At 36.6% G+C, this 23,381-nt stretch overlaps 1 protein-coding gene across 2 annotated transcripts in view; it reads right to left on the bottom strand.

Moving 5' to 3' along the window:
• ADGRD1 (adhesion G protein-coupled receptor D1) overlaps positions 1-23,381 on the bottom strand; it is a 165,576-nt gene that overhangs the window by 120,360 nt on the left and 21,835 nt on the right. For both annotated transcript variants that reach the window (XM_064522041.1, XM_064522042.1), the window contains 6 exons: positions 23,014-23,169; positions 19,975-20,034; positions 18,690-18,834; positions 17,605-17,715; positions 15,804-15,879; positions 12,274-12,415 (listed from right to left, as the gene is read on the bottom strand). In XM_064522041.1, the coding sequence (XP_064378111.1) occupies positions 12,274-12,415; positions 15,804-15,879; positions 17,605-17,715; positions 18,690-18,834; positions 19,975-20,034; positions 23,014-23,169 (690 nt within the window). The remainder of the gene's footprint in view (positions 1-12,273; positions 12,416-15,803; positions 15,880-17,604; positions 17,716-18,689; positions 18,835-19,974; positions 20,035-23,013; positions 23,170-23,381) is intronic.

Here is a 23,381-nt window from a genome sequence, read left to right as displayed (position 1 = left end):
TCACACTGTCTTAGAAGATGGACTGAGCTGAAACTGCCTAGAGTTAAGCCAATAGGCACAGAGGATCTGGAAAATCCCAAGATGATACTTATATCATTTAATCTCTCCTTATTACATAACATCTTTGCATCTACATAAGACTTATAACATGAAGTGCACAATCCTAGCTCTTTGGGGAGCAATAAGAGGTTGTGAAAACAAATATACATGAAAAATAGATATGGTAGCCTACAGGTCCCAACTTAAACTCTACTCTGATTTTTGTGAGTGATCCTTAAATACACAGCAGTGTATTCTAATATGAAACAATCTTCCTGAAGTAGTCTGCTACTTTACAAAGGAATATCTTGTGGTCTGTATGCCAACAAAAATCAGATAACAAAAAGCTGCTAGAAATAAAGCCCAAAAACCTGACTAGGATGACTTCCACCATATACATTTTTAATCCTAGGTTTGAATCAAAAAATGAATCATCAGGCTTCACTTTCTGGATATGAACCATTGAAGTTTGCTGAGTGGGGGACCTTCCAAGTGCATCAATACATATTTAGAAAGTCAGAAATAGCTTTATTTAAAGAGGTAGCCTTTCAGAAATACCTCTAACTCTTTGCTCATAGAAATGCCAGTTTTTAAAAAGCCACAGATTAACACTGGAAACATATAAAGGGTATCATCTGCGTGGCATGGAACATTGGCAGCATAACCAAGCATTTCTGGCTATATGGTTTCAGACTGGGGATATTTTCCCCTCCCCTTTTTCTTTTTTCTTGAACTTACCTGTAATTAAAAATCAAATCCAATTATAAGGCAAATTTCAGATTGAATATTCCTTTCTATCTGGATATTTCAAAATGTCATTACTACAGATCTGGCAAAGCATTAGCATTAATTTCCACAATAACCAGACATTATCTGAAAGAAATCTTCACTTCTGGTCTTTGGACTTCTTTTTTCTCTCCATGTTGTTATAAATAATGATGGAGTTATATCAGTTTAAAAGCAACATGAGATCACCATCTCATGAGTTCTACCATCAGTTGTAACTGAAACAAAATTTTGCCCTGTATATTTAATATTTATCTTGACAAGGCAGTTTTGAAAGTATACTTTCAAACTGTCTGAACTCCAGTGAATTTGAAAATCTTAAACATATCTGACTTTAAATAAAATTTAATTTATGCATTTTGAATGGAAATGTAGCTATTAGTGGTTTTGAATGCTACAGTTCACTTCTGCCACTACAAAACAGCTTGATCTCATCAGGACATATTTCATAGGATGCTTGCTGATATTGGGGATTAGGGACTGGTGGTATGTTATTCTTACTTTATTGTTTATAATCTTAAACGTCAAAGTTATTAACATCTGAAAGTTGGCTACTCCATCTCTGCAGTAACTTCTTCTCATAACATTCTAAATATGTATATATCTGTATTAACATTGTGCAGAGAAATATAGCATTTCATAGCAGAAGCCTTGACAGATCGTTAAACCTAGCACAGCTAGCTAGCACTCCTGCAATAAGCCAACACCATATGCAAGACAGCTCTAAGAATGTAGTCACTGATGAGGAACTTAAACAAGGGCAGCTGAATTGAATTTGAAAATTGTAAGAGGGGCTGGGACAGAACTCTGCATCACTGGGCCAGATTTGATCTTGTCAAACATCAGTCCTGTAATTTTCCCTTCTCCTGTGACAAATGTTCAATCAAAGGCATAGTGCAAAGTAGCACAGTATGCCACAGCTCTGTAAAAGGGAATAACGATAGAACTCAGTTGTGAATTTATAAGCCAGTGAGATTTTTCTAGAGTTCCTTGCTTGGTACTAATTGTCTTGTGAGTGATGATGGACTGTCATTTGGCAAGCAAGAAATGGAAAGAGGAAGAGCAGATGCTTTTTACTTTGGCTTGATAACACTTGGTTCCAGGCACTAGGGTTTTTTTTTTTTTCTTTTAGATATGAAGTAATGTTATTGATACTAATTCTAAGTGGAAGCTGGTATATAAAATCATCCACATACCCAAAAAATAGAAGTCAGTCACTAAATTTAAAATTGAAAGAACAAGCTTTACTTGTGCAAAAAATGTTCCAAAAAAAATTCAACCACTACTCATTCCTGTCACAATAGCCACCTCAAAGAGAAAGGACTCATTTACAAAGAAATATTGAGGAAGCCTTTTATGAAAAATGAGTGATAACATCTGAAAAGTGTCATACCTCCAAGGGCTTAAGTGTCTCTTAATGTGGAAATGAAACCTTCCATGAATTATAACTTATTACAATGCAATCCTCATTCTTACAACAGGCAATCCTCAAGGTACTTAATGAAAATCTATATTTTTTTGTTACAGCGCCCTTCTAGGCTTTTAGAAGGGATTCCTATGAGAAAATAAGTCCTAGGATATTTTTGTTAATAACATTAACAATACAGAACTGTTGCTGTATTGTTAAAAGAAGCTGTATATCATCATAATGACTATTGGTATTTTAAGGCTACCCAGGAGCAAGAAAATTAGCAAGTAAATATGTTCATTTCTCATTTGAACTCAATGGATTTTCTGTATTCTTTATGGTAAAGATTTAATTTATGTAACAAAATGCTGAACTTTCCACTGATTCTGGTAACAGTTTTAATTATATTTTATTCAAGTTTTTCTGGCAAAGTCCATGCAGTCAAGAATTATACATTAGTTCTGCAGATACAGGCAAAAGTCTTTGGTTTTCCTCAAGCTATACATAAGTTTGTCAACACAGATTGCTGTAAAAATAAATTGGCTCCACACTGCTTTCTCTTTTGAGGTGGAACAAATATTTGTGCACAAATTGGAATAGGTTCTTCTGTCATTTTATTTTCCCCATCAGTAATATTAAGCAATACTCAACATGACACCCTTAACCAAGCAAGAGACAGAAGGATCATATTCAGGTACCTTTCAGATGCAACTGTTACACTGCCTCATTAAAAGCTTAGTGAAACTGTCCCTTAATCTTATTCCTAGCTCCCTGAACCGCAGGGGATTTCCAGCACCAGAGTCAAGAGAAGATGCCTGCCATAACCTTGCATTTTACCATCTCCAAAGGAGCTCCCCTAGAGAGCATTTCCCAGACACTTAGACTGCACTTACAATAATAAATGCTCACATTCTCATATGACTACTAGTTTTGGAAATTTAAGGAGAATCACTTAATAGAATGAGACAGGATTAATAGGAAAAGCTGATAGGGCTTCACTGATGAAGCACTCTAGTGACAAGTCTAGAGGAAGCAGGCCACTAGAGTTCTGCTGGAAAGAACAGTCATTCCTTTCTGAAAGCAAAAAGCAGAAGCAGAAAGTGATTGAGAGAGAATTTCATCAAAAATGAGGAGAGACACAGCTGTTTGAATGATTCAGTGTAATAAAATGGTAGGGAAGATTATCACTTTGTGGTGCCTTGTGGTGAGGCAGACAACTCCAAGCACTACCTTTGCTAAAATGAACCACATGGAGCAAAGGAACAAGACGAAACAAAGCTAAATTAGTCCTAGCTAGGTATCATCTTAGTCAAGCACATTTTTTCAGAATCAAACAAATCTTTAAAATAGCATTTGCAATAAACATCTTTGGGGAAAAGAACAGCTATACTGGGAACTCTATTTGCATCTAACCATCTGAGCCTCTCTCACACAGGGTGTAGCAGTCAGGAGTTTACACTTCTCAAATTGAAGCTGCATATGCATTGCAGTCTTGACATTCATCTCATAAATTTCTACCATGTGCTGTAATTTCTTGGATCATACAAGTGAAATGTTACTACTTCTCCAGTTACTCATGCTGTGAAGAACTTCTTGCCAGAAACAAATTTTTTTTGAGGATAATCGTTTTACAAAATGTGCTGTTGCTTCCTAACTGAAAATCTGGACAGGTCAAAATTAAATCTTCAAAGGCAAACTAGCACCAGCCTTCACAGGGTCACACATACACTGGTGGTGTTGGCTGATTTCTTTTATTCATTTTGCCAGAGGCAGTAGTTCATCCAAGTTGCTGATGTGCAGAGCAGCGTTACTTTAAGAATCACATTATAACAGTGTAAGGTATTACAGTGTATAATCACATTTTTATCTAAGAGGACGCAGTTTAGAGGCAATTTTGTTGATAAATAGAAATGCTTATATTAGAATAAATATTGAAACCTATTGTGAAGAAATAGCTTGAAAGAATACATATGTAATATACTAAAACAGAGGGCTTGACATCTTTGGGGTCATAAAGAACAATGTCCAAAGACACTGCTTGTACAGCATCTGAAGTTCTCTGCCAGCCTTCTTTGACCAAGATGTTGACAATCTAAAGTTTTTACAAGTAAATCCTAGCAACTTCGCAGTTTAACATATTAACACATGCCCATATTCACATTCTTTATATCCATTCAGTGCCAAAGCAAAAATGGTATACCTCAAGACAACTCCATTAAGGAGCACAGATCTAACATAACTGCATCTTTATTGCTTTGGTCTTTGGTCTTGCTAATAAAATTACCTATGCACATGCAAAGTAGTAATAGTGAATTTGATGTGAGCAGGAATCCAGTAGGAACTTAAGCTGATTCTTTCAGCTCAAGTTCATAAAGAGCTCCCATAAGACTTTACAATGCAGTTACCTTTTCAGGTAATAATCCGCTTTGACTAGACATGAGCAATGGTTTTAGCTGCTGATATCATTTTCCTTCATTTCTATTAGCCTTGATAGTGTGGAAATTTTTGAGCCTCTGAAAGAGCCACATAGACCACAACATACTACAACCTGGCCAAATCAGCAGGTATATGAAGGGTGCTGGTAAGTTTAGAGGGAAAACCTGAGTTCACACTGAATATGCTGCAATTACAGGCAGTGTTAGCTGTCGGAGATGCCGCCATCAACGAACACCATTTTCTGGCATGACAGCCTCTGTTTGAGAGTTTGAGATGTTCTACAGAAAGAAAACAATGTATGTATGCAGCAAGCTCTTCTTGTTCTCTGTTTAGGTGTATGTTGACTAGCAGGACTGTATAAAATGTTTAAGGAGACTTAAAACCCAAATAACAGTAAAAACAGCTCAACAGAATGACAAGAGATTTGATACAAGCCTACAGTATCAAACACTAGTAGTTCTCTCTGATCTCCATGTTGTACTTTAAGTAGCAGAAAGGAAGGAACTGTCATTAAAAAGACCCTTAAATGTAATGCCCTATTATGTATGAAGCCCCAAGCAAAAAGGCCCTCATAATGATCCCCAAATATCACAGTAGACACTATCTATATCTACAGGGAGGAAAAATGAGAATTGCTTTTCACTATGTCGTTATCTTATAAAAGTGGACATTTTGGATAAAGTGGATAAAAATGGCAGAAACAGTAAGACATGACTACCTTATGTTCTTATGCAAAGAAGTCCATTTTAAATCCTTGAAGATTTTAAATCCTTGAAGTCTTTTTGCAAAACAATCTTCCTAAAGCTGTTAATATTTTCATGAGGAGAAGGAAAAGAGTAACAAAGAGACAGTGGCTTCAGGAATTGTATAACAAACTTATTAGATCAGGAATTGTATAACAAACTTATTAGAATAGAGACATAATTAAAACATGGATAGTATAAGTACAACAAACATGTCTATCCTATCCATAAGGAATCTTTAGTTTATAAGAACTGACCAAGTAATATTTCTATCCCATGAAATATCTGTGTGAGTAGTTTTATTAGAAGTATTTTATGTCAGAAAACCATTTTCCATCAAGAAAAACTCAAAGAAGATTTTCTACTAGCTCTACTGGCCATCTTCCAGCAACACTGGTCTTGTGAGAATCCAGCTGTGAGTCTGAACATCACACAAGGCAAAGATAACCTACCCAGCTTCGCAGGCCATAGTCTGTGTGGAACAAATAATAAATAATATCTGCAGTGTGTCTCACACTGCAGACATAAGTGCTAACATCTGCATCTATCTATTGTACCAGTGTAGCTCCATTTTTAATGTGCCTAAGCTATCAGTGTATTTTCCTGGATGCACATCCAAAACACTAGAACATCCTCTGTCTCTTGCTTCAACAGCTGTGCTGGAGGTGAAAGGGAGACTGTGCTCCCCAAGCTCCTGCTGTGGAGCATAAGAGCAAGCAGAGGAGAACACAGCATTGAGCACAGAAAAGGCCTAGCAACTGTAATTACTGACATCCTCTCATTCTGCTCTCTTTGAAAGAGGTGTAGTCTGTAGTCTAGTGGCTCTAGGCTTTGTACACCCAACGTTAGCAGCATATTAACAATGAGGTGACTTCTGAGGCTCTGGACTCTGCAGCGCCCATCTAGGCTCTGCACAAACATCGAGTCTGTAGTCTGTCCACTAGGATAGACGCCTAATCTCTGCACTCAGCGCCTGTTGTCCCACAGTGCTGCCCACGGACAGAGGAATTAACATAAGTATTCCCTACATTCTTACCTAGTTTATCGATGAAGTAGTTTAGTATCAGTACATATTGCCTCACGTGAAAACATTTGGTTTCAAACAGAAAAAGAAACTTAATTATCTCAGAAGAGTAAGTCACCAACTTCCAAAAGTTACCTCAAGAAGGCAAACACAATTTCAGAGAAACCTGAAGAATCCTTGCCTAAGAGAAGATTTAACTAACAACCATTTAGGCTGTGGAATGATAAATGCTTCCTTAGTCTTGATTCAAAATGTATTTAGTTCAGGGACTTTCTTTGTAACCATATCCTGATATTTCTGTATTTTTCTCAGGGAAAAGCTATTTGTTTGGACTTGTTATTTATTCCCTTTGAGCTTTTGTTATTTCCCTTTTCTCTCTGGTAAACTGAGAACATTATGTGGAACAGAACAGGCAGCTATAAGAATGTCATTGGTATCCACTTCAAATGTTTCTCATTATTACATGAAAGTAAGTTGTATTGTAATGGATTAAAGATTTTAAGAGAGATTTTACACTCTTGCTTTAATTATTACATTCAAAGTTATGTAAACAGCTTCACTGGAAGTCTGTAAAACAAAGTATATACTCAAACACAGTGATCTTGCAGACAGAATTTCTTGTATATTTTAAATCCTACCTTTATTTCCTAGGCAATCATACTGAACAGAATGAGACCACTTCATTGAATGGAATACTATGTAGCATGATGAAAAGGGCTTGGTGATGCTATCAACGGTTTCAGAGATACCTGATTTATACTACACTTAAGTAAATGCAAGAGTAAATTGTGCAAGTTTAAATTGTTTACTGAAGTCCATGGAATAATTTAAAATCTACAGCAGTGTAAAAGAACAGATTTGGCCCACTGTCTCTTTACTTATGCATAACTGGAGAGGGTACATTCATCCATTCCTTAGTATGAGATACCTGCTAATTAAAAGCCAGAAGATAAATTCTATTCCCAAAGCCATAAGTGTCACAAGCAAGCAGTCTTCTTGTCAAGTTGAACATATATATCAGTTCCACTCACACTTTTTATTCACAACACCTTACCATGCATCTTTCCCCAGGGACAAATACTCAGTGTAATTCTATCTGCCCTATTTGTTTCCAAAGATTACTCACAGGATTTGGATTCTCTATATAAGAAGATATCCAGAGGTATTTGGGTTGGTTCTGTTACTCACTGATTAATAGCTTTTTTGGCAAATTCACACTAACAGCTGAAAGATACAACACCAGCAAAAAAGACAGAGCAGATAACTGGATGTACTTCCACTACCCAGATCTCAGACTATACTTTTATTAATTTATTTACAAACTTTTACATCTAGTTCTGCTTTTACACACACATTCTGACTCTAAATTATGCTCTTCCACTTCGAAAAATATAAATGAAACAATGATTTAAAATTAAATATTTTATGATGTCAAAATAGATTTGTTTCGACACATCTAACAATTTCATGCAATATTTGAATTTTTTACATCTGATTTGGAATTTTAAAAAGAATTTTAAAAATCAAGCTAGAAGATATGCAAAATGCCTCCCCATCAGATAATACTGAAATTAGATTCTGGAATGAACACAGGAAAGATCTCACCAGGCAACATAATTTTGACTTGAGAACCACTGGAAAATTGATATTGAAATCTGCCTCTATGGAAGACTAAACTCAGGTGCTATGTCCACAAATGGTTCAGGAGAAAAACCCAATGAGATTATGCACTTTCTAGCTGTACTTGTGGAGCAAAACTTCACTGCATCTGAAACTCCTCAAAGTAACAGGATGAGACTAGCTCATCAGAGGTAAAAGCCAGCAGCAGATTATTACTGAAGGGAACAAAAAAAGCAAGCAGGTAAAAAGCTCTCCGTCTTTCAGAATGGTGCACCTTCTTTCTGTGCTTTCTCTCTTCTCATGATTGTATGCCTAACAGTAAAATCTAACACAGTAATTACCCCAATACAGTCTGAACAGTGCTGAACAAAGATTATGCTCACTACACAACTAGAATGTCAAAATACTTTGACAATTGTAATTAAAATTCTCAAAACTTTAAATACAAGCATATTGACATGTATTCACAGACAGATTTCAGACATCTCTGATAACAATTCAGAGCAGCTAAAAACTTCCCTATAGAATTAATAGTGCATAGATTGATTTCAGTGCCAAGAAGAAGATTAAAAAAACCTGTCTTTTCTCAGGCTGGCAAAAAAATGGTATACCAAATTGGACCAAAAACTCTAAGAGCATTCATAAAACACAAAAGCATTCAAGACAATCTAATTTTAGTCCTGAAAATAATTTCGACTAAATATATTGTAAATGACAATAAATAACACAATTTTACAAAAAATATATCAACTTTTATAATCAAAATAAACTGAATCCACTATGATCACAAAATAACAAGGCATAAGAGCAATTCCAGCCTAAGCAACCTATACTATAGAATAGGTAGGAAGAGGTTCACTCAGAACCAAGGATTTTAATCTGTTCTTGTTATTTTGCAGAGTTCTGGAGCACAAAGTATCTGGTATGATGCTGAGGTAAAGAGATGTGACACAGTCCATCCTCCTCCACCCACCCCCTCACCCATCTAAGTTTCAACCATACTTACTATTCAAGTTTACTCAAACTCAAGTTTACTCAACTCCACCCAAACTAAATGATTGTGTGCTCTCCAGTCCAGCTTGCTCTTGACCTATAATAAGGGATTATCTTTGGAAGCCAAGGTAGAAATCTATGAAGGCAACTGGGCTGCTTTTTTCTTTTCCCCTCCTTTTTGATAAGCAAAGGAATACATAGGTTTAAAAATGATAGTATGAGGTTTAAAAATACTATGAAGACCTTACAGATGGAATAAGGTAAAAGCATTACAGTGAGGAGAGAAAGATGCACTATGCTGAAATTTCTGGAAATGAGATTAAGTCAAACACACCAAATCTCCATCCTTGTCTCAGTCCTAATCTATCTACTATTTATCTTCTAAATTTCAGATTTCTACACACAACTTCTCCATCTTTGTTTTCATCCTTGTATCACAAGACCTCCTCAAACTGCCAGTCAAGGCTTCTTCTGGAACTCCATCCAGGTCTCTATTACTGCAAGAGCCCCTTCTATCTCAGGGTGGCTGCCACTGAGCTACTTTTAAAATGCTGTTTATCCAGTGGGGTAAGTCTCCCCATTTGCTGTGAGGACACAAGAAAATTGTGTGGATTAAATCATACCTTTCAGCCCTAAGTCATGCAGGGAGCAACGATAAACACACAGTAATAAATATTCTGTTGCTATATACTTGGCAAACAGTTTTGTTAATGCTTGTATATGGCCACAACTCTTACCTATGTTCCATTTGCAAAACATTTGTTTTTCTCTTTTTTTTTTCTCCTTTGTTTCTCTTCTCTCTTTTTTTTTTTTTTTTTTTTTTTTTTTTTTTTTAAAGTTAGCAATGGTAATAATGCCTCTCCACAAAGAGGTTAAATCTGTGCTTTGCATGCTGAACTGACAACTTAAATCAATATATCTATCTTTACTCACAAGCTGAGAAAATTCAATACAGAGTTGTGAAGAATCAAACATGGAATACCATCACAAAGATCATAAAAAAGAGGCCAAAGATGAAGACCAGTCTTTCCACCAGCTTCCCATTTCAACTGTACACACTAAAAATTTATTTGCTGAGTTTGAAGACAGACTAATGGAACATACTGTAGTAATTGACGTTCTTCTCAGAGAAAGTCTAACAGTTGGAGTCTTCTAATGATTCCAGGACAGCGATGAAAGACTATTTGTAAACATAAATAATTCCTAGAATCTGTAGGTACAATGATCTTCAAATGTGGAACTCCTTTATTTCTTTCATCAAAAAAACCCATCATCAAAAAAAGTATTTAACATCAGTAAAACAATGCCCTCTGCTCTCTACCCAGTGATGACACAAAACTAACCTTAGGCTGTACATCAAAGCAAACTCATTTGTTATATTTTGTTGGCTGAACAAGTCAATAAAAATTTCAAACTTTTTTTCCATCTGACACCTCCAAGCAGTGGCATGCTTCACACAACATATTGTGATATCACTCCTTTCAGTTTTTAGAGATCCCAGTGTGCTAATAATAAGTTTTGCTATGAAAAATCACCCCCAGGGCCGGAATGGATGACCTATCAATAATCAGGATTTTTTTTTTTTTTTTAAACAAAAGAACCATTTAGCTCCTGAATATATTTTACATACTTTTTCATTCATAAGTACACAGTATCTTCCATTCAAGTACTTGCTCCTTCTAGCTAATAAACCTGCACATTCGCTATAATGGAAGTAACAGTAAAAATATGGTACATAAGACACAGCTGCCTGCAAATGTAACGTTGATTAGCTAGAGGACAGAAAAGCCTCTTCCTTACTGCACAATATGAAGTGTACATTGCTCAAGGTGGAGTCTGAAACCTCCAGTCAACCTGCATCTGCTATACAGATTATATAGACATTCACACCACATTCTTGTGCTACTGAATCAAGCAGAGAGAGACAGGTAAATGTGACATTTCTGTACGTATTCCAAGATCCCAGTGGTTCTCAGTGATAGTCAAAAGGCATAAAGAAAAAGCAGATGTCTGTTTAATAGCTTGCTAGTAAAATCATACTAAAGCATGGGGAGGTATCTGAATAAATGAAACAAAGTATATTTTATAAATGAGATAACACTTAATAAAAACAGAACCCTCACATCACAACTGCCTGCCTCTAAGAGGTCATTAGGGACATTCAGGATAGTCCTCAGTTTGAAAAACACTTGGCAAAACAACAATTTCCATTCCTACGCTTTACAGAAAACAAACATGAGGAAAACACCCTAGCCTTTATCTTTTCCTTAAGTACTATAAGAATGATAAATTGGCTGGAAATTAGCTATTGAAAGAAGATACAATAAAAGAAGTGAAACAACATCTAAGGAAGGTTTTTTAAGAAACATCTAAGTACATCTAAAAAATGAAATCTTTGTTTTCCAATTCTGTTCAACACTATTGAGTAGGTCATGGTTGCTGCATTCCTCAAGCCACCGTCTCAGAGTTCGAACTGAACTATTCTCTACTGTCAGTGACATGATAAAAGAGGTGTCTCCTTCCTGAGAGCAACTAGAAACAGGTATTTTTCAGTTTCTTGCTGGGTTATGCTGATTTGGTAAAATTGAAATGTCTTATAGAAATTGATCTGGTTGAATAAAACTTTGTCCCATGTTTCTCAAATTCAGGATGGAATTCTACTTTGCCCTTTAAAAGAGGCAGCTCACACTAGAACAAGGATTTGAACTATTCTATTCCTATCCCAGGAGGTTGCTCTACTCATCATACGTCTGGCTGCCCTTGGAGGAATTACTTCTCTGGGTTTATTCATGAAGACATTCAAAACACCTCAGTTTTATCCCAGTGCAGAGTAAGACCAAAAGCAAAAGCCTTGGAAGTGTTTATATAAATGAATTCTTGTTTTCTCAACAACTCTAATGAGAAAGTAGCAATTCATACCAAACCCTTTTGTAAATTGCACAAACACATCTATAGAACAATACATTCAGAAGGGCCTAAAGCTATACTTGTCACTTTATCTTTTTATCAACACACGCATTAATCAGCCTGTTGCTGTGATAGAAACAAAAGTACTTGAAAAGCAATTGTTGGAAAAATGTAATGCTGTAGTCACAAATGCCATCTGAATTGCTACTAAAAATGCCCACAAAATTTACAAGATAAATACAAAGAAGCCATCATAGAGACTGAAGTTTTGAACAGCCCTGATAACAGCCTAAACTGAAAATTTCTGTTACACTTACCAATTTATGGGTGAGCTGGATGGTAATAAGAGGAGATCCTGAAAGATTCTGGGACAACGTAGGTGGAGGTTCCACTTTCAGGGAGATGAGGTAACTGGTTACTGAGATCATGTTGCCTTTGTAGACAGCAGCTTCAGCAATCCTTGGAAAGAAATAAACAATATATTAAGGAAGTAGTAAAAGAGCATTCTTCAGTTCATGCCAATATTGGCCTGTTTCGACTTCACCTGAAAACTGTTGATCCTGTCTAGCGTAACTGTTGCAGTAATTTCAGGGATGTAACTTATCCTAGCACTTGCTTTCTTAACAGATTGTCTAACGCAAAGGGCCGTAGCAAGCAGCAAAAGACAAAGCTTATTCTTAGAGTTACATCCAAGAACTCACTCATATACCCACAGCCACTGGAACATCAGCACCTCTTCCCATTCAAGTCAACGAATTTCTGCAGGGGAGCAAGATCTGGACCCAAAAGATCCTATTAAAGGCTAGAAGCCACAGATGAACAACTTCAGAGATTAGGAAATTTGAGTTCCTCAGTATTCCTCCATTCTGCTCTTCTATTACAAAGGTTTAAAAGAATTTTTGAAAGTGCCTTAGGTCATTATAGAGGAAACCCTGACTAAACATCTGATTGATCCAGGTAGTATTTTCTTCTAGGCTGAATTAGTTTTGCAGTACATAAGAACCCTTTTATTTCTGTTTTCAGTTAAAACTTTGGCTGTAAAGTAAAAACTTTGTATACTATCAGTAACAAACTGTGCATGAGTAAAATGTTTTCTGTCATCTACCTCTTCATCAGGTATGTGAATGAATGGTATTTACAATTACAAATATAAGCCATGGTGAATTAGCCATCATTGTGAGTTTCTAAACATAGCATACTCCTGGAAAGAGACAATTTACAAAGCACATTAAAAATCTTATTTACATCTGCAACCTGTTACAATGGTTTCTTGTTTTTCTTTCATTGACAGAAAAAAAATGTCATGTCAGACATTAAAATAACTTTACTCAATTGCTCAGCGAGATCAAATAAATCAGAACTTATTTTGGACAACCCTAACCACTAGTCCTTTCCATTTCTCCAGTCCTTTTCCATTTCCAGTTCTGACCAATTAAAAAAAACCCAGAAAACCAGTATCGGAAATTACTTCTGCTGCCAGTAACCAAAATGTAAATTGAATTTGTTCATGGGAGGGCAGAATTTGCTACTTTCATATGAAAGGTAGAGAAGGACTTATATAATGTTAAGGTCAGTATCCAGCATTTTGAGATTCCGCCTCCAAAGATTAAGCAGAGGCACTTCCTTCCTCACTCATTATCTGCTATTTTAACTTTGGATTAAAAAAGCTAGATGAATTTGGATACGTAAAGAATTTCAGCACAAGCAAGAAACTGTTTCTATGTTCTGTACTTGCAAATGCCAGTCTTTCCTCACCATGGCATAGTCTCAGCAATGCACCTGAATGTCAGGTGTCAGTGGATCTGTCATCTGATTCCCTTTAGTGAGATCATTACACATTTATACAAACAAATGACTAAGAGCAGATTTGGGCTCAAAGCCTTTTTAGTTTTGATTTCTTAAAAAAAATAATAAAAAACCACACATACAACCTGACTCCCTCTTGGAGGCTGATGGCTACACAGTCCAAAAATAAAAGTCATCTGGTGCTACAGCATGAAAGTTCCAAGAGTTTGGGTTTTTTTGTTTGTTTGTTTGTTTTATACCACAAGAAAACGAATTTCTGCCCTCAAGAAGAAAATGGGCAGGCTTCAAATTACAGGTGTTCAAGTGGCCCAAAGCTAGAAGGAGCCTAACAGGTCTTTAAAACAAACTACTCTTCAAAAACATTGTTATTCCAGTGAAAAATAAACAAAAAAGATAATAGCAAAGTAAACAAAAGAAAGCCAAGCAGGAAAGAATTGCATACTTAGTGTTTTAAAACACTTTTCAGACATCTAGAACTTGATTCAACAAAGAAAAAGTGCCAGACTAGCATTCCATGTATTATTAGAACACATTTTGGACAGATCTGCATCTGGAATTTTATAGGCATGGTTCTGTAATGCTATATATACTGCAAACAGTTCAAATAGTTTGGATTATCTGGACAGAAATCTAGCAGTCATTTTTACTCCAGTGTTTGTGTGCTTGTTTTCTTTAACTATGCAACAGGGCCAGTTTCTTCATTCTCAGATACAAAGGCTAAAAATCCATATAGTTTTGTAGAAGAGGGATCCATTTCCAGATCCTCCACAAAATTCAATACATGGGACTAGGGCAGATGTCCACAAAGATGACATAACTGTGTGCATTCACCACGTCGGAGCCCCAGAAGTTGTAGATTCTAAGACAACGCACTAGACTATAATGTTCTGAGATGCAGAGTCTTCACCCACTTCACCCACTGTTGTGTTTATCCTTGCTAAACTTTGACTTAAGTCAAGACCCTACTAATTCTCTTTTTGTCTGTAGGAAATTCAAGTTACAGTTTTTAATCTTAAAAAATTGCACTGATTGCACCTGCTTGAAAAACATAAGCTGTCATAAACTATTGCCTCTATTTCTTCTTATCAGTAAGAAATATTGCACACTAACGATAAGGTTCCTTTACACACACCTGCTACCAGCCCTTTTTGAGAGAGCAGAGTACAAAACAGTACAACTTCCTACTTGATTCAAAAATGCTATTTAGTAATAGTTTTATCAGTATCTCAGTGTGATCAGACTGGTTATAAACCAGGAATCATGACCTTCCTTCCTTTACATACAGCTACATGAAAGGCAATCCCTAAAATACATGGGGAACTAAGATGCTGTATCCTTTTGTCTGCCATCACACACAACACAAAGCCACAGACTGGATAAGACTGAGAACCAGTGTAACCTAATCTACGTCCCTTAACAGATATCAAATAGAAAGATAAATTAATACTAGCTTAAAATAAAAGTGTAATGATTTACATGAATGGCCTTGCAAAATTCCCTAGGGAACTGTCTTGCTAAGAGTTATGCAGCTCTTAGTTTACTTTATCTTATCTGCTAATGATTTCGTTGGTAACAGCATATAAAGCAAAAGGTCTTTGAAGTTTTGCACGGTTTATTGTTGTAAAATTATCTCATAGGCTTATAGGATTAGGATTCACAGCTTTTCTTAGGAGGGATGTTATGTTTTCTTGTTTCATTTAAGTGCAAACATTATCTTTATGCATGTCAGGAGAAAAGATATAATTTGGGCTTTATGAGACAAAGATTAGAATTATGAAATTCTAATATCCGATCTAATGAATGGAAATAGGAGACAAGGAAAGACAAACATATTGCTATGGGAATCTATTTTACTGCAGCATAAAATAAAACATCTAATATAAGTCTTAATCTCTCTCTAGTTAATGACTAAATGTCCTTAGCATTGCAGAATCAGGATTATGGCTCAAAATTTATTTACAGTTGATAAAGACATGACTGTTATAAAGGTAGATCACTAAGATAATAAACTGTTACAGTGTGAGCGTTCCAAGATACTTACTTGGTATCCGTAGGGTTGATATTATGAAAGAAATAGTGCATGTTATGGTAAAGCAGGCCGACAATGGTTATCCAAGCTGTGAAAAAGGCAAGAGAGATTATTCCTTAGAGCAGCAGTTCCAAAAGACATTTCTCTCCTAGACTTTAAACTCCCTGTTAATTAAAAGCCCTGACTTCTGTAAACTCTCATATCTTCACTTTAGCAGAATTCTGATTACTGTATTAAATAAATGAAAAAGGTATGAACAGCCTGCAGGACAGCACAGGAAACGTCAGAAGTAAAATAGAAAGATGCCTGCCCTGTTCAACTATACTTTCAAAATGAATAAGCTGTTAAAGCAATCAGTTGTCAATTATAAAGCCCCCACGAGAACCACATGTCACTACAAATGGCCACAAGACATACAAAAATCTATGTCTCAAGGGTAGCTACAGTACTCTCAAGGCTACTTGACTACTAGCAACATTCACTGCCAGCTTACAAAACCCAAACATGGGCAACCAGTTTGTTTGTTGTCTGCTTGCTGTATGCATTTCAAGTTCTCCAGCATCTGAGCAAAGAGACAGATGCATATTTTAAGTGTCAGACACACAGATGTACTTTATTATCCCTTTTTCTGAGTTCCAATATTTATAACGCCAACTTAAAAAATTTATTATTGCACGTTAAGTACAGTGTTCTACAGTCTTAAAATGTGGCCTGAAAGTTAAACTTGCTCAGAAGTGAGCTTTAGCTGATTTCTAACTCTCCAGAAGAGTTAAATATCTAACAGGCTGGATCATTTCAATATACCAAGCATGATAAAGTTCTGTATTAAGAAAAAAAACCATCCACATGGTGAGAAGACTTCATAAGTGGGAAGGGGAAAAGTCCTTTCACATGCTATTTTTGGCATTACAGGTTATAGTCATTCAAGCCTCAAAGCACTCACAGTGAAGTCTCCAGCCAAAGGCCCTGCCAGTGCAAAGAAACAAGGCTGGCATCACAAATCAGGTAGATAGTTCAGCAAGTATTTGAGTATTTCCCACTGTAGGCTACCTTCAGCTAACTATGAAAAGAGACCAATCTTCCTTCAGAGGTGACTAGGAGAAAGGTTTCCACATAAGTTATGCAGTTGCAGGTAGGTGCTTTTGTAAATATGCTCCCTTTGATCCTTAATTACAACATAGGTAATTAATTTCAAACATACTGTAATTTTTAAATCTTGATTAAAGCTTCAGATTTTTGCCATACCACCAAATTTAGGGATTATTAAAATTTTAGCTTAGATATGGATTTCAATACTGAGTTCTGCCTTTCTCCCTTAGCTGTAGTTTACATCTTTATTCTGTTTCTGTAGCTGCTGTTACTTAAATCTTTCATTTTATGGTTTAATTCCATAAAACCTTTGACATGTTTTGCATGATGGATAACCAATACCTGATCTGATACCCTGGAATTTCTTAAAAATAGCAGTTCAGATGACTAAAAATAAATTACGAAATTATAGCTTCCCTGATGTAAAAGGACATCCAGTTTAAGTGTTTACAGTCTGTGGGGCCAAGCTGTATTATTCCAGTTTAATCTGAAGTATTCTTCAAGTAATCTGCAGTATTACTTGCATTATTGCAAGCATACTGCATATTAAAGAGTATTGCATTAATCATTCATTAATATGACAGGGAAATTGTTTCTGTTTCAAGCCCACACAACTGACAGTGATCAAGTCAGTTACTATGAAAACTAAGGCAAACCAAAAGCAGAACGATTTCTAGGTACTCTTTTTACATGATTCTGCCCCTCTCATTAAATTTTTCCTTACCTGTTTTGTGAAAAGCTTCACTGGGGATGGAAATATAACTCCGGCCTTGAGATGGAAAGCGATAGTGGGACAAATTCAGAGTCTGAGGATACATTCTGGCCAAGGAGTAATCTGTGTGATAACCCCCCCGCCCAAAAAAAAAAAAAAAAAAAAAAAAAAAAATCAACAACCATTAGAACTTACTTGACTACGTGACTAGAGTCAACTCTTCTAGTAGCTATTGCAAATTTTTACTTTCAAGTCCCAGCTATTTGCAGAAAATGGATTAAACTCTGCAAGTATTAAACTGTCTTTATATCTGACATTTTTATGAGGGAGAAAGTAGCACGTAGAGTGTTAATATACCATGGATCACTTCACTGTGTGCTCAGATACTATGCTTAACAAGGCACCAAGGTAAGCAAAACAGATTGACATCCCCCCCCTTCCTTTCTGCTGGCATTTGAAGGCATTATTTTAGAGTTTTGGTGTTCTATTTGAGAATGCCAGTGTCTGAGACAGCTTAGGGAGACTTTGTGGAGTGATTAATGGAACTGATGGCTCCAGGTTATTTGCCTGATTACGTAGATCTCGACAAGGCAGAACAGAATACCAGAACAGAACAGACCTTTACTACCTGTAGCATCCAAAGGCACAGATGAAATTAGGGTGCTGACAGGCTAGACAGTACTAAGAGAAAAAAATCCTCCCAAAAGGTCTAAACTTGTCCTATTATTTGCAAACTCCTGTCCCCACATTAAAGTTTTGTAGTATCCAGACATTTGCAACTTCAAAGCACCACATAAGAGCTCTAGGCAGTACTTTAATTGCTTACATACTATTGGACTAACTTCATAGAATTCATATTCTAAGCCCCTCCCCAAATAACCTCAAGAAAACTGACTGTGCTGTCAGAGCTGAATAACTCTGGACTAACTGTATAGTCACCTTTCTGCAACTGATACAACATTTTGTATTTAAAAGAGAAAATAATTTATTTTGATTTCCTCCTCCATGTTGGCAAAGGGGGGCTACAAGCACGGATGTATTTATGATACCCAGACATCCTGTCCAGAGGGAGAGAGAACATTTCTGCTAAATCCTACCTGCCACAGGTGATGTGCCCTCAAGGGTTACAGGTAACGAGTTTTCTCCTAGATGGCATGCCACGTGCACCATCACACAGTCAATAGTTTCAATTAAACCTCCATATATGGGAGCAGTCTGGGGGGTTGGGGAAAAAAGGCGGCTCTATAACAAAAGAAACTGAAGTTCATAGCACAAAATGACAAGGTGCCATGATAAATTGACTGTCCAGTCAAATATGTTTCTCCACATATAGCGAGTAAAGTGTTACATGAATTGATGCCACACAGAGCTCAATGTCATAAAATTGTTTCACAGTATGTCTCCAAATGACTCTTTGCTCCCATCAGCATTTGACAGTTATATTCAGGATTCAGCACAATGAGGCCAAGAACTGAACAGATTGTTTTGGCAATATATAAAGACAAAAAAAACACCCTGATGCCAGAATAGTAACAGATCTTCACCAAAACATAAGTTTATACATACTATAGTTTGGCATTTGTTTCAGCTTTATTAAAACATGTCAGTGTTCCCTGGCATAAAGCTATACTCAAAGTGCTTATATGCTCACTGGAAAGCAACCCTCCAGGCTGAAACTTGATGCATAAAAATCTGAGTGAATGCATGGCTTAATGGAAAAGAAATCTGTTTGAATATTCATTTGCCTGAGAAATGATCACAGATTTTAGGCTAAGAACTTAAATCCATCAGATTTTTGTCCTTCTTAAAAGCCTTTTAGGATTCAGTAAGAGCTTAATTTACCTTAGCCTGTCCCCTTCTCTCGTTATAAGAGCTCATTATTCTGAAAACCATACTCCCTTAAGATTCAAACTTCAAAAGATCTCAGGAAATTCTTGAATTGCTCCTGTTCATATTTCTTTGCATTCTAAAAGGGTTGACAGGAGACCATAAGAGTCATAAAAGTCACTTTCCCCCTCAAAGTTTACATCCTCTAACCTAGGTAAGCACTGTCATATATTTCACATATATTAAAAAAGTGAATCTTCAAAACAAGTAAAAATGTTAAAATATCTAGTATTTCTCAAATTCATGAAAAGCTAAATTTGGAGTAGAAGTCATAGAAATCATAGAAGTTCCCTTATTTTAAGGCTCAAAAACCACTAAGAAAAAATAATTTTTGTCTATGTATTTTTAATTAAAATATGAAAGTGACCTATGAGAAAACAAGTCATACTGCCAAGAAGTTCTGACATGAAGAATAATAGAGGCAGCCAGTTTCATTACTATCCATGAGAAAATATGCACCTGAAATAACCTACAAACCTAACCTATTTGTCTTACCTTTGATTTATCAGTCCAGGCGGGCAATAAAAGAAAGTCTTCAACAGCTTTTAAAAAAGCCTAGAAGATAAATAAAACTGTTATTTCATTACTTATTCATCAGCTACATCTCCAGGCAAGCACGTAAGGCAGATCTCTGCTTGGATTTCCTTAGATTTATTTTAAGATGACAGACCTGTTTTCACGCAAGTCAGATTCATCCCCTAGCTGCCAGCTCTCTCATCATATTTTGTATAGTGACATTTTAAAGTAATAGTTTGTTTAATAAAAATAACATCCAATGAGACTCCCAAAATGCAATGGTTACAGTACAGCTAAGGTGACAACACGAACAAAGAGAAAATGAAGCTATTGAAACTCATGTAACACTAATGTCTAGCCTTATTAAGTAAGGAGGTATTGCAACAGCACTAGGTATGTTTCTGGTTGCCATTTCCTGTTCAATTTGATTATCTACTTAACTTTTGCACTTTGAGGTTGTTTTTGAGGTCAGGATCCATCACAGTGGGCACTGTTCAAGCACTCAGCACAATACAGTCTCTGTCCCAAGAAGTCTTTCCAATGAAGACAAATAGGAGGAAGGAAAACTGGAGCACAGAAAGTGACTGCCACCTAATTCACACAGCAGGCTATGACAAAACCAGGGTCAAAAGCCAGGTTGCTCTATTCCTTGCTTAAACAATACGACTACCCCCAGCTTGAGGCAAGGCACTTATATAACTCTCACCAACAGTGTATGATAGGCCAAAATAAGGACTTGGTTCTTAAAAGCAAAGTCTGTCTCCTCCTTCAATGCCTCTTTTAAAGTGTCTTAAAAGAGCATCAACATGGCTACAAGAAAGTCCCACTGAGAAATGTAGAAAGCAGCAATGGTCTTTTCTGAGGACATTTTTGCAAGCCATAACATATGGGGCAGCACTGAAGCTCTATTATATGAGCTTTACCCTTAGGGGCTACATGGTCTGTGCTGCCCTTTCAGTGTGGAATTCTACCTGGCATGCATGAAAGTTATGCTAAGCCTGAGACCCATCCTGAATTGTCCAGTGTATTTAGGAAGGATCTCTTTCCAAGCCACAGGATGTCTCTGGAATTACCCCAAAGAAGATATGGTAGACCACTAGGAAAGGAGGGAAAGCAGGAGGACTAGACCTACTGAGCAGAACGGAATTCTAACAGAAAACATAAGATTTGTCAGAAGCAATTCATTATAAATAGGTGTCAGTAATCAGAAAGTTTATTGTAGAGCACTTAAAATCAACTTTTTGTGCTGAGATAAATGACAACCAGAACAGAGATAACTAGAGAAAAGAGCAAGCACGCTCAGTTCCTGCCTTTCAGGGAATTAGCTGCAGACAATACAAAGCCAAATCATCAATCAGACAAATGATAAGAGTCTCTATGCATGATCACGACTCTCTTGTGTTTATTTCCCAAAATAGCTTTGCTAAAGATAATCATGTCCCGTGTTTCTGTCTGCACATCACTTTCATGCCACACAAAGCAGCATCGGATAGCATGAGTGAGCAACAAAATAGCAACTGCAATGATGTGGGCAACAGGTATGACATCTGACAGGATGCTATCCCATTTTCAAATGAGATCCCCCACACAACTTTTAGTGAAATAAAGGAAACATATTAAAGCTTTTTAGAAGGGTTTTTGCTCCATGTAAAACTGATCCATAAAATTCAAGCTTTAGAGTTTGCAAATGCTAAGCCTTTAACATAACAATTGCTGCCTATGTAATTTTCAAAAGCATTTATATTGTTTGTCTGAGTAAATAATCCTTGTCACCCTTGTATTACCCACATGCTTAGAGAAACAGTCACTGGTGAGGCCAGAGCCGATTACTGTAATAATAGCTTTCTAGCCTGCTGAAATCAGGAAATTAGCTGCCCATCATTTTACAGTAGGCTAACTTTATGTTAGTAGAAAGTGACCCCTTGTCCTCAGTTCAGACTGCAGAAAGCTTTTCTTCTTCATTTTCTTCTTTGTGGATTAACTTAAACAAGAATAAATTACTCAGTTAAGCTTTGGACCTGATCCCACAATGAACTAACTTCAGTGGAGATCTGTGATATGCCTACCACAGGAGTACCTGCTGTGATTGCAGCATAGCATAAGATAAGGGCATTAACTCACAAAAGCTAAAGATGCTAATGTCACAAACAGTCCCTCTTCCACAGGTTACCATCTCCAATGCAGAGCTGGCAGAGCAGAGTATGTGCCTATGCCTCAGGCATCTCAGAGTCCAGGAAGAATAATGCATGATTTTGCAAAAGAGAAACTGTTGGACAAGCACAACTTAGCCTGTGTTCACTACAGGGGCAATAAACACTATCAAAAGGCTTGGCAGACAGCAGTAATTGATGACATTTTAACTCTCCACTGTGAGATTTAAACTAACTTGCTTGGGTACCAGTAGCAGTCTACTGTAGTAGTGCAGACCTCAAAGATACTAGATAATAAGCATATACCCAGGCAGTTAGCCCAGGCTGAGGTTCAATACAGCCATGAGCAGACTGCTTCCTGTATCCATGCTAACTAGTTTGTAATATGCCTCCATTTTGCTGCTGTCACTACCATGATTAAAATGTCTTTATGTCCTATGCCTGACAGGGCTGTCAAACTCAGCTGCACTTCGATCACCTGGGCCATACAAAGAAATGCTAAAATTTTTCCAAGAATGCTTATCATTCATCAGACACACTTTCAGTTGAAAACAACTTCATAAGAAATTATTTTTCCTTTGCTGTTGTCTGCTTAACTACATAATTATTTTTAATCTGCAGTCATGGTTCCAAATGTTTAGAATTTAAGTATGAAATACATGTCCCCAGACCTTTAAGCTATTTTCTGTGGTTGAAGCTAACGTTCTGATACTTATTAAAATAGTTGTAGGGGTTTTTTTGTGTTTTTTTTTTTTTTTAATATATATATTTTGCAATCAGCAAAAACTTTCAAAGTGGCATTCTGTTTCAGCTTCTGGAGCATGTTCAGGGTCACCTGGCTTCACACACAGATCTGAAAGAAATATACCTCACTCAGGTGTAGAGCAGTATTTTCTGACAAGGATTTGTTGGGCAAGCTGAAAGATACATTTTCTAGGTAGTTCAGCATAGTATCTGGGGAACGGAACTTTCTTCTTTCCTCAGTCAGATTAGTTATGATGGGATGATAGGCATTTGTAGACAGCTGCAAGAGAGAGAGAGAAACTCATCAGAACTTATAGGTAGTCATTATTTATGTTTTTAGGCCTGAGAAAGTTAAATGACAGTTTTTAATTCTCTGAGATTCACTACAGAATTGTCAAGCAATTTAACTTCAAGACTTGTCCTATATGGTTCTCTGGTCCTAAAGCCAAAAAAGCAGGTTCCTGACCCAGTCATTTTCCTCCTCATTGCATA

Source organism: Dromaius novaehollandiae, chromosome 17 (genome assembly GCF_036370855.1).
Source record: "Dromaius novaehollandiae isolate bDroNov1 chromosome 17, bDroNov1.hap1, whole genome shotgun sequence".
Taxonomy (NCBI): domain Eukaryota; kingdom Metazoa; phylum Chordata; class Aves; order Casuariiformes; family Dromaiidae; genus Dromaius; species Dromaius novaehollandiae.
Note: the sequence above shows the minus strand (reverse complement) of the source record. Positions and strands in the feature narration are given on the sequence as shown.